This window comes from Paramormyrops kingsleyae, chromosome 11, assembly GCF_048594095.1.
Source record: "Paramormyrops kingsleyae isolate MSU_618 chromosome 11, PKINGS_0.4, whole genome shotgun sequence".
Lineage (NCBI taxonomy): Eukaryota > Metazoa > Chordata > Actinopteri > Osteoglossiformes > Mormyridae > Paramormyrops > Paramormyrops kingsleyae.
In genome coordinates, this window is record NC_132807.1 from 12,192,446 (window position 1) to 12,205,317 (window position 12,872).

The following is a 12,872-nucleotide window of genomic DNA, read 5'->3' on the forward strand; positions in this document are numbered from 1 at the left end:
TTTTTTGAATCAGTTCTCACTATATCAGCTGAAATTAATTAATCACACCCACTTGAAGATAGGACTCAATATCATCTTATAAACCAACTGAATTGCATTATGACAGTATATTTTTTAACTACTTTTGCGCTTTGGCTAGTGGAACTGCAAATTCTTATTTAGTGCAGATTGTAATTATTGCTTCTTCTGTGGGTTTGTGAACCAGATACAGTACACAGAGACATGAGGCCATTTTTTGGCACTGTTCGTTATATACTATAACATTTTTAATTGTATAATTATATGAAATAGTTTAATCATTTCCCTGAATCCAACTTTGGTACTATGTATGAATAATTATGTATATATGTATATCTATTTGAAGCATCTTATTTCTTTGGCTTGGTCTGAATTATAATTAACGGTGTAATTTTAACATTTTTCATCGCGCTATAGTTTGCCTAGATTTCTCTAAACTGATGACACACTTTCATATACAGTTTCTAGTGCATCGATATTTTCTTGGGTTTGGTGTTCCAATTACATCACTGGCTCCTCTCCCTCCCTCGGTCTTTTTTGAACTAGTGCTGTTGACTTAAGGTTTTCCTTCATTACGCAAGAAAGAAGACATGTATTGTGCTAAGATAAGTATTGTGCGAAAATTAACATTTATTCAAAAATTCTTTCGTTATTGCGTTTAAATAGTTTCAAACTCATTCAAATTGACGTTTCAATATTTTTTTTTATAGCGAACTGGTTTAGTAAAACTATACGTGCTTTGGTTAATTTGGTTAATATAGTGATGCGCTTGATTTCAATACCGTGCTCCTGAAATTGAATGTAAACAGAAATGAAAAGTGACGGGGGTCTGTCAATCGGCTGCGCCAAATGATAAAATCATACTGTCATGACGCTGAACAAAATTCCTATATGAAACTCTATTACAAGACGTCGGACATACGAGTTGCAGAAGGGGTCTGCGGATCTCCTCCCGGTGATAGGACTGCTCCCGGCCGTCATGCCACCTAATCTGACCGCTACCAACCAGACCATCCAAGATCCGCACACTGACCACAATTTTCCAGCTCTGATCAGCGGGATACTGCTGATAATCCTTATAATTTGTGGCAATTTACTAGTATGCATTAGCGTATACACAGAAAAAGCTTTAAAAACAACTACAAACTACTTCATTGTCAGTTTGGCAGTTGCAGATTTGCTATTGGCGGTATTGGTTTTGCCGTTGTATGTGTACGCTGAGGTAAGTGATTATAAAGCTTTGTTTTATAACCACTAGGGTATAGGTGACAGGAGTCGAAATCGATCTTAAGGACTGGAAATATAAGCCACTATTGTCTATAGTTATGTGCACAGTATTATATGTAGGCTATGTTTTGTAATCTACTTTTATTTTCTATGTTCTGATTCTCAACGTCCCGTGGATTTTGCTAGTTATTTTATTATAGAATGTCATTCAGCATGTCTCGTGTGTTTTACATTTTAAGATTTAATATGCCACACAAGTTATGCGTCAAGTAAAAAAAGTAACTTAAGCTTGCTGTATTGAAGGGTGTTCACGTTTGTTTTGCTTTGTACAAGTTAAAATTTATTTTAGTCATATTATAGATTTGCCAGTCAGACATGATGACAACCTTATTTTGTCTTCCAATTTTTTTTTCTTTCCAATAACCACTTATCAATTGCGAAACTTTTAAAAATGATTTTATTATGATTATGATTTGTTATGGTTTACTTATAATAATGTTTCGTTATCTGGCGACCATGCTAGCAATTTTACTTGAAATGGTTTTATACTGTGTACAGTTTACGGTATTGGTTATATCTTAATACAACACAACTACGGCAAAGCACCATATTTGATTGTTAAATGTAAGTAACGTACTACAGAACATTTGTCTCTTAAGTAGTGTTAAACCTCTTCCAGAAGGATGCTTTTAGCTCTACAGTGATATCAAGCTTCTGGTTCCTGAAGTTAGTAATGTCTTAACATTCATGAGTGCAAATATCTTTCTAAGAGTAGTGCTGGAGTGAATCTGCATAGTGCAAATCTTGAAGTTTTAAGTTGTTACTCCTGTCCTGCCACAATGAGATCCATCTTGTAAAAAATTATGGCACCTTGTCCAAGCCTAACAGTGAATCTTTTTTTCAAAAGCACAAAGAATAATACGTAATATGCACCCTTTTAATGGACTATTATTGCTTGTGAAAACATTAACAAATATAGATAGGAACATGCACACAACCATGCTGACATATACACAAAGAGCTCACCAAAGCCAGATTTTTATACACATGGTATGTGGTTCAACCATATTACTGCAAATCTGCCTGGAGACTTGGGATTCAAGCTTAAAGATGAATTTTCAAACTCTCTCCAGTTCCTCGGTGGTGTGTGGACCCTGAGCATGATCTTCTGTGATGGTCTGATGACCATGGATGTGATGTTGTGCACAGCTTCAATATTCAACTTGTGTGCAATCAGCATTGACAGGTATCTCACTCATTTTTGGCTTACTGGACTCATTAAGCAGTAGTGCTAATTGACATTACATGTGTAATGACACATAATTTACATGCAAAAGGTATCCACAGGGTTGTTCTGCCTAAAACTCTCTTCTGGCAGGTTTATTGCCGTGTCTGTTCCTCTGAACTACAACCGGAAGCATATAGACCAAAGACAAGCTATCCTTCTCGCTGCCACCTGGATACTAGCCTTAGCGGTAGCATCCCCCGTCCTTTTCGGGATCAACAACGTCCCTCACAGGGATCCCTCCGAGTGCAAGCTGGAAGATGATAATTATGTGGTGTACTCCTCCGTGTGCTCCTTCTTCATCCCGTGCCCCATCATGCTGCTGCTCTACTGCGGAATGTTCCGGGGCCTGCGACGGTGGGAGGAGACCCGCAAGGCTAAGCTACGGAGCAGTGTCCATATGTGCCGCAAGCTGCAGCAGGCCACCCCGCTGGCCTCACTTCCTGCTCCCATGGAGAAGCTGGAGAAACTGGACCACTGTCCCCCTCCAGACTGTCCCGTCCCCCCAGAGTACAAGGAGAGTCCTGTCCACACGGTGGCCTACCAGGGCATAATGTATGGGACGTCTTCTAGACAGAGGAGAGCCAAGATTAATGGCAGGGAACGCAAGGCCATGAAGGTTCTTCCCGTCGTCGTGGGTGAGTTGCAGCCACACGTGAGTTAGCTTCCTGCTGTTAGTTGCAGAAGACAGCCGAGCTGTGAACAGCTGTTTTAATCACAGCAAATGCGCTGTAAGCGTGCAATTGACATTTTTTTATAGTTGACATTTTTTTATTAGAAGATACAGGAAATTTTACACTTACAACTTATCATGAACATACGGATCACACAGTACAGTACGACACAAAGATTATAAAAGAAGCAGACAGTGACCATAATTGATTACAGAGAGCTGTTACAGATTGAGATTACGAACACATGCAAAGCATTCCCCTCATTACATCAAATTAAATGAAAAAGAGAGTCTCTTATACCAGACCTCTAAATTTAACCATGGATCTTTTGTTTTCCAAAGTCTTGAATGGACCGAGTCATCCAAGACCAAGCCTGGATGGTTTTGGGTTTGGCCTTGTTAAGGCGTGCAGTTGTAAACTCAATTGAAGTGATATACTGATAAGCAGTTAACCAATATTGTGTTAGAGGTAGATTAGGGTAGAACCAAAATCTTAATACAACTTTTTTGCTGCAGTGAGTTCTGCAGAGGAGCAGTCTACGCTGAGTAGGTGTGAGCGGTAGCTGTGAATCGTCATTAAGAAGGCTGAGGCAGGGGTTGGGTTGTATGTTCTTATTAAGTAGTGTGGATATTATAGAACATATCTCATGCCAGAAGCTTCTGATTGTAATGCACAACCAGAACATATGTATTGTTGTACCAAGTGCCTTATCTGGGCAATGAGTGCAATTAGGGCTTGAGAGTAGTTTCATTTTAAAACATTTTAGGGGAGTTGTATATGCAATCGACATTTTAACATTGGTAGCTTTGGAGTGTAGAGTTATCCTGCCATTTTTGAAGTTTGCCAACAGATAAGTTTGGTACCTGTACTAGAATCTGGGAGACCATTATTTTACAAGGTCACAAGTGAGTTTGTGTCCCAGCTTATACAGGTCTGTGTGTAACTCAGCAAACAGCCAAAGCGACAGGTCAGTTTGCACATCACTTCGTCACGTTGCCCCATTCAAAGCGAAGACCAAGCTTATCTTTTATTACCTTTCAAATTGCACCTTCTCCGTATTTTAAACAACAGAGAGAAAAGTGGGAACTTGAATTCATTCCAGTGTTGAAGGTATGATTTGCCTGTCAGATAAATGTATGGCACGGTTGCACAGTATTGCCCTGTGAGAGACATTTCCAAACAGTGCAGTGAGGTGAAACCGCAAGAGTGGCGTGGAAGGCCAGCGTCCGGGATCGCACATGATCCAATATTTATCATTCAGTGCCTTTATCCTGTGAGGAAAATGGAACAACTCTTCAAATCTCAAGATGTTTTCATTCAGAAAGGAATTCAGACTGTTTTAGCCTGATTCCACAAAATGGACGTGTCTGCAAAACCTTTAAGTGTAATCCATTACCAGCTTCCTTATAAGGGTAGACTAACCCCATTAATGGGATTTGTTACGAAAAAAATAAAAGAACTGGTACCCCCCCTGAAGTGCCCCTTGCCAGAAAAAAATGGTCATTCAATAATTGATACTGAATACAGCTCATTTGAACAGTCACGTTAAAAAGAAAGTACACCCTCTTTCAATTCTAAAGTTTTATATATCAGGACATAATAAAGAATCATCTGGTCCCTAACAGGTCTTAAAATGAGATAAATACAACCTCAAATAAACAACAAAATATGACAGATTACACCATGTTATTATTTATTTAACAAAAAGCCAAAAATGGAGAAGCAGGGTGTGAAAAACTGAGTACATTCTTACTGCTTCCATAGGGATTGAGAGGGTAAGTAGCTGCCAGGGGCTGTTAATCAAATGCACTTGATTAATTGATCATCAGCAAGTGTGACCACCTCTATGGAAGCAGAAGTTTTGGCAGTTTGCTGGTCTGGAGCAGTCGGGTGTGTGTAAACACAATGCCAAGGAGGAAAGACATCAGCAGAAATCTTAAAGATGATGCTGCCCATCAATCTGTGAAGGGTTATAAGGCCATTTCTCAACAATTTGAAGTCAATCATTCTACAGCGACAAAGATTATTCACAAGTGGAAAACATTCAAGACAGTAGCCAAACCGTATGGGACAGATCCGTATGACAAAGTTACTCCCTTTGGCAGGTACTTTGGGACTCTGCAGACCGTAAACATGCACATAAAGCTATATAACACACTAAAGGACTAAATGAGAAACCAGAAATGGGGCCCCTTTAAGTGAAAGTTATCAGTTATATCAGTTATCATAATAGGGCCCCTTTAAGTGAAAGCTATCAGTTATCATATCAGTTATCATAATAGGGCCCCTTTAAGTGTAAGCTATCAGTTATCATAATAGGGCCCCATTAAGTGAAAGTTATCAGTTATCATAATAGGGCCCCATTAAGTGAAAATTATCAGTTATCATAATAGGGCCCCTTTAAGTGAAAGCTATCAGTTATCATAATAGGGCCCCTTTAAGTGAAAGCTATCAGTTATCATATTAGGGCCCCTTTAAGTGAAAGCTATCAAAAGTGTTTAAATGTTTTTATCCATGATATTTATAGATCTAAACAAACAGAAGGAAAATTCAGCAAGCCAGGCTGTGGGGGAGACTTTGTGTCTCACAGATAGTTGGTTTAACGGAAAACAGTTATTCTTCTGTGCTGTGGGAGACGTCCCTGTACAAACAAAGCTTTTGCTGAAACATACATCTATATTCTCACCAGTTATGCTGATCAGGGTCATAGGGGAGCCTGGAACCTATCTCAGGCAGCGTAGAGTATAAGGCTGGGGCTGACCATGGATGGAATGCCAGTACATCACAGGGCACCAGTAAGTATTTGGACTGGGTGTGGAAAGCCGTATGACATTGGGAGAACATGCAAACCTGCAGCTAAAGAGCAGAGGTAGGATGCAGAGCTCCCCCCGGAGGTGTGAGACAGCAGTGCTGCTCTATGAACCTCCATGCTCCCCTTCCACCACAATCGTCACTCATCATTATGTATCATTCCCTCTCATGAGTCTGATGATGAGGACACCATTGTTCCTGTCAGCACTTTTCTGTAACCTCAGCAAGGCCAAATCAGCTGCTTTTAAAGCATAAACATTTTAAAACTTCTTATTACACGGCTCTCTGGAATGCTTGATTCTGATTGGTCAGTTGAGACATTTGCAGGTTCGTTCTTTTCAAATAATAACCGCTCCAAAGTAATAACGCATAGCCGGTACTACTTGTATGTTTAAAATCCCTCCGCGCCAAAACAAAGATTACCATTTAAAAATGTTAATTTAAAACAAATATGCCAATAAAATGTTTCAAATTCATATTCATGTCCAGTTTTTTTCCTTATGTGGCAAGTAGCCGTGTAATAAGCGGGATAATGTACAGGCAGCCGATAGTTATAGCGAAATAAGCCCCTTCAGTGTGATACAAGACCCTCCGCTTCGCGTCGGGTCCTGATCACACTGTCGGGGCTTATTTCTGCGATAACTACCGGCTGCCTGTACATTATCCCTTACATATATCAGTTTCAAACAAGGACCCAGAACTGGCTGAAATATCAGCTATTCTGTATCTCAATCTGTCAAGTAGGTATTTATAGATACCCCATTAAAAGTTCTAAATTATTCACTAAGGCATGGTCATTGTAAGAGAAGGTTATACATCTACTCTACATTCATCTATGATTGTGGTCCATTTCGTGTGTTTCGTTTTCCATCTGTATGTGTCTAGAGATTAGAAACACTGTAAGATACAATTCACAATCATAAAATTGTTTGGATTAATACTACATAACTAATTTGCCATGTAACTAAGGGTAGCTGAGCAGAGCACTGTTATCAAATACTTCTATCATAGCTGCTAATTCATGCTGAACTCAAGCTTCTTCTGGAACCTTCTAGTCACCGGTCTTTCCCTCTCTGGTTTTAGGTGTATTCCTCTTCTGTTGGACTCCATTTTTCGTGGTCCACACCATGCGTGTCATCTGTGAGTCCTGTTACATCTCGCCCTATCTGATGAGCACCGTCACCTGGTTGGGCTACGTCAATAGTGCCCTCAACCCTATCATCTACACTGTGTTCAATACCGAGTTCAGAAAATTATTCCACAGATTTCTGCACAGTTGTTGCTAACCTCTGTATCGAAATCATCTTGCATGACAAAATGGCCTTAACCACGGTTGCTTATGGATACATGTACATCCATCATGTCAGCAATCTTTATTAATTTAGTTAATTTTGTGTATTTTCTTTTTCAGTTTAATTTAGGTAATTTACCTGCAAAAGACAAATGTCTGGCTACTTTTAGCAGCTACCTGTCTCTGGAATTTGTTCCTGTTTTTTCTTCTGAAAAAGACAGAGTTTAAAATGTATTACCAGCACTGCTGGAAATTTAAAGACCGTAAAGGTAATTAATCATGATGTATTATTATGTCTTTCTAGATCTCTTTGCAGATAGTCTGGCTTGCAAGCTTGACAAAAACCAGAAACAAGAATATCTTAACATTTAGGAGTTTGTGTGTCAGTTAAAGTCTCCTAAATCTTGGATGTGCACCACTGCAGTCTGGTCAGTTTCCTTTAAAAAAATGATTGTCAAATCAGAATGATCCCTGGCATTTGTTAGCTTAGTCAAAAGAAAAAGGTTGTATAGAATTCAGCCAACTGCTGCTTAAGGACCAGAGTGTAAATAATTAATTAATCATGTTTGTTGTGTAGATAAAATTTTTATACATCACAGTGTAAGGAATCAGATATTGGCTTAGACTTAGAGCATCTTATGCCGATATAAGACTTACACAAGAAAACATCAACCAACCAGCTCATACATTGAATGACCTGCTAGTCTTGTTCAGATGAATATACTGTATTTTACCATTATAATGGCAGTAATCTGAGTAATGGCATTGCTAGAGTACTGATCCCAGCAAGGTGCTAATACTGCATTCCTGGGTGAGTGAATATAACTTTGCTGTGACGTTGCTTCCTTTATTAGATCTGCAAATAATGCACATGTACTATTTTTGTCTGCACAGATGTTATTGGAAATTGGTATATTTTATACTTTGCTTTTATACTTACATGTCTTTGCTGCAAGAAATGTGTAGGGAACTTTGAGGAGTCCTTAGCGGTTGGAAATAATGCTACAAGACAAAGGAAAATGGAATGATTCTGTCCTGATGCTGGTACCAAAGCGAGCACCAGTGAGGTCTCACAAGTAGTAGCCTTTAAAAACCTTCTTGGATGCACAAACTGTTACAAAATGTTCATCTATAAGCAATCTGTGATCATTTATTGTACCATTTAGAGCGTTGTGTAATATGACAAACATGAAATGTTACAAAAAGTAAGAAGGGGGGAAAAAATTAAATTCGTAAATATTTAAAGTGCTAGTTTCATGTGTTATTTTGAATTCCATAATTAAAGGGGGCCTGAAGTCTCTCCCGGGCAGCACAGGGCACAAAGCTGGGGTACATCCTGAAAGAGATGCCAATCCATTACACGGCACAAAGCTGGGGTACATCCTGAAAGAGATGCCAGTCCATTACAGGGCACAAAGCTGGGGTACATCCTGAAAGAGATGCCAGTCCATTACAGGGCACAAAGCTGGGGTACATCCTGAAAGAGATGCCAGTCCATTACAGGGCACGCACACACACATGCGCGCACACAGGTTTGTAATTATATCTTTGTGGGGACTCTCCATTCATTTCTTTTGGGAAAACTCTAACCAGACCTAAGTTTAATAATAAGGAACCAAAAAAAGATTTTCCCTTTTTTTATTGCTTTCACAGATTTTTATGAAATTATTTAAAATTTATATTAATGTATATTAAATCAGTAAAAAATAGTCCATTGGGGACTGAATAAATGTCCCCATAACGTTAAAATTACAGGTTTTTATCACATTTGGTCCCCACAATGCAATATATATCTGCCCCCCACCCAACACACACAATGGACAATTTAGGGATGGCATATATGCTGAAAACAGGTATTTGGACTGTGTGAGGAGACCCGAGTACCTGCTTACCAGGACATGGAAACCCCAGAAACAGCAGATGTGAGCCTGGAGATGTGAGGCGGTAATACTACTCTATGAGGTACCCTGATAATGAGCATTTTAAAAAATTTGTTTCAAATATCCCTTGATGGAAGAGTAATCAAAATGAGGGGGTTAAAATATCGATTCTCCTATCAGACCTCACTATTCTACATTACAGGTATGAGCAATTGCATTGTGGGGATTTACATGTTGTGAAATACAGAAGTACTGTAACTACATCAAAGAAAGTCTGACATCTTTTAATTTAAGTTAAAATGGTTTGGCCTCATGTACCTTAGAGAATATGCAGGATAAAACCCTACTTTAACATGTCTTCTGTTGGAAAGCCAGCAATATTTCAATAATAGTTTATTCAAATGTAATTAAAGTGCCCTTTACTCTGTAAATTCAGTGAGATCATAATAAGAATCTCACTGGACTTTCTGACACTTAAAGTATCATAAGGAAGGTTTATCAGTGGTATTATACAGTGTATGAGTTTAGAAAATCATCAGGCTTATACATCTTCAGTTAGAATATCATCAGGCTAAAATCACTACAGTTATTACCTGGTCAAACCCAGAGGATGATTAAAACATTTGTGAGACACTCATTGCTAAACTGCCTTTGACGGCAATAAGCTGTCCTGCCAATTGCTCATGTCCTCCAAGTAACTCCACAGCTGAAGAGCCACATCTACAAATGCATTATTTCCTGATCAGATTAGACTGCCTGTCATTTCCCCTTGTATTTTCCCCATCAAAGCACCATGATAGAAATTGGACATTCACTTCATTTACTCTCACCGCAAGGATGCCATGGATGAGTCATATGCGCATAGATACCAGTGGTATCTCAAGAGCACTGGCTTTTAGAAAAGAACATGGATAGAATAGCTAAGCAATGATGTTTGGAGCTGCTCTTAAGTGGCGTAGTATTTTCTTTGTGATTTAATTAATTAATTTTCCCTGCCTCTTATCTAGTACAGGGTCAAAGGCTTCTAATAGAACCTGAGCAGTGACCTTAAAGATAAATGTCAACTTAGGATACAATTATTAGAGTAAGGACAAGGACAACATGTGGTGTACCAACACACCAGCTTGATTATTACACAAGCCCTGTAATGGCACATTACGGAAGTATATTAGAATGCTGTGAAGATGTGGAGGTCAACAGGGGGTCACATGCAGAAAAGCCCTTATGGCAGGGTAAGAATGCAAAGATGGCAACACAATATGAATCAGGATCTGAACAGCATCTGCTCAGCCATCAGCCGCTAGGAGCTCCAGGCATTAAATAATCATAAGCACATCATTATTCTACTCTATTTACAGATGATGGATGGCCTAAACTGTAGCTTTTTCTCCATAACAATATCTGCTCTCACTCAAGTCTCGTGAGAAAAAAAAGCTTTCATGACATCACCTTAAATCTAACAGCATGTGACTTTGCTGAGACTCAGTGATATATAAAACTCAGTGGCTTCTGTGTGAGGTGACTACAAAATGCTGTATCTGTATCTCTCACAAGCTGACTACATCAGGTCCCCAGGTGATTGAAATGAAAAATAATTTACATGGGGGCAGCTGTCGAATTGTCTTGCCAACCTTTCATTATGAGGATGTCTACAGGTCCCCATCTGTTCTTGGTAATATCAATAAATATTTTCCTCTGGAAGGGCTGAAAATACCTAGATAAATATGACCATGATATGAAAGTGATGGACACCGGGACAGACACTTCAGAAAGATCAGTGTCAGTGATCAGAGAGATGACAGAATTTATTCATTATGTCAACCATGTTTTTATTGAACCAAACAGGAAAGGTTACCTAAAATTAACAACAGTATATAACCTATTACACTATGACACAAGCTGGTGCTCATGATGGCAGTAACCCCAGAACTGCTGGTGACACCAGTGCTGTGGGAAGCCATCTGGGATTTACGGGGATCTCCTGAGAGGGCAGGAAGATTCCAAGACGCCGGGAAACACTGCCTCACATCTCCAGCCTGTTGGCTTGGATGCCAGTTACGCTTTGTGTCTATGACGTTTACACATTCCACCATGAAGAGCTCCTTCAGCTACTCTGGTCTCCGCCACCAACCCAAAGACATGCAGTTAGGCTCCCTGGCATCTGTGAATTGCCCATGGTGTGTGTTTCCTGTGCTAGATTGGCATCCTACTCATGGTGTAGCCTGTCATGTGGGCTGTGCTGCCCCTCCCCCCAGGAAAACCAACTAACGGTCAGTCACATCAAACCATACATGCTACATGAAACTTTAGTGTTAACTCCCCACTTACACAATATTTTCATACATTTATATAAATGTGTGTGAAAACCATATAAGCAGTCACAACCAGCCAGGCACATGTGCAGTGGATGTTACAGATCGTCTCTGGCTGCCTCAGCTGTCAGCTTCAGCATTCGCTTCACACTTGACTTCGCTCAATGCAGTGATCCATTTTCAGGATTTTTCCAAGTTGCCCATTGGGCAGCCTGCTGGGTAAGCAGAGGTCCCCTGCTCAGAAATAACATTGCCCTGAAGAAAAGGCTACAAATTCTTCAGGACTGTTTTTTTATACTCATTCGAGGTAACACCAGTTTGTGCAGTGGTAGTATAATGCTCATCTAATTAGCTTAGTGTGCTTTTTTTATATATAATTGCAGTATTATTATTGTTGTATTTTAAATGTGATTCTAATGTATATTATTTAAATGTGCTCTTCTGCCTTTGTAAAGCACTCTGCATCTGAAATGTGCCATATAAATACACTTACCTTGCTACCGTAGACCTCACCTATTTTAAAACAATCCGCGTGCATTTTATGGGCTATATATACCGTTCACACAGTTTGACACATAACATGCAAAATGACCAAATCTTCATGGGTCTTGATTGGAAACAAAAAAGCCAAAATAACATTTTAACATTTTTTAAGTAAGATTTGTGTAATATATACTGTATTTATGTTAATGAAAGTATAAAAATATGCCAATTCATGCTTTATGCATTTATAACGCACACTGCATAAAACAAAAAAAAAAATCCAATGTATTTAATGAAAATAAATTCCGTGTAAAAGTGGCCCCCACTGTCGAAATACGTGTTGTTCAAGAGTCGACTGTATTTTTTTTAAAGTATGGACATCACAATGCCATACAGTAACATGCATTTATGCATAGAGACCAGATACACCATGTTTATTGTCTGTAGCGAAACGGTAATTTACAGCGTTCAACATGGCTAATTCTGGCCGAATTTTAGAAAGAGTTGCCACCAGTCCCGTATAACACAGCACAGAGCATTCCAATAAGGGAAGATCCCGTGTTATTAGGGACGGATGCCAGCCTTAATAATAAAAGCAAGAAATTGTACTAAATGAAGGACTGTTTGGCAGCCAAAAGACCTGGCTCTTATTGGTACATGTTTGGGTCACTAAAAAAGCCGCAATTCCCATCCCTACCGCACAAGCTGATACTGACACAAATGGATTATCCGAAATACTACATCGCAGTTGTGCATAAAACACGTGATAGGTACTTAAGACATCTGATGTGCTAATTCTGAGGGTTTTCAACCCAATGGCATTCCATTATGCCCAGTCAACATACACGTGAATGTACTTAAGCGTATTCAGCGGCGAGGTAGACAAAGCAT

General features: G+C 39.3%; 1 protein-coding gene across 2 annotated transcripts; it reads left to right on the forward strand.

Annotated features, from left to right (window-relative positions):
- The first annotated feature begins 573 nt into the window (after positions 1 to 573).
- LOC111840434 (D(4) dopamine receptor-like) lies at positions 574 to 8,551 on the forward strand. 2 transcript variants are annotated; one of them, XM_023805245.2, is made up of 5 exons: positions 574 to 1,240; positions 2,379 to 2,491; positions 2,624 to 3,168; positions 7,099 to 7,155; positions 7,611 to 8,551. In XM_023805245.2, exons 1-5 carry the CDS (start codon positions 998 to 1,000, stop codon positions 7,676 to 7,678), a joined length of 1,026 nt encoding a protein of 341 aa, XP_023661013.2. In that variant the 5' UTR covers positions 574 to 997; the 3' UTR covers positions 7,679 to 8,551. The 2 variants fall into 2 exon arrangements, with proteins under 2 accessions (XP_023661013.2, XP_023661004.2); XM_023805236.2 differs by having other exon boundaries at positions 7,099 to 8,551.
- The last annotated feature ends 4,321 nt before the right edge of the window (positions 8,552 to 12,872 follow it).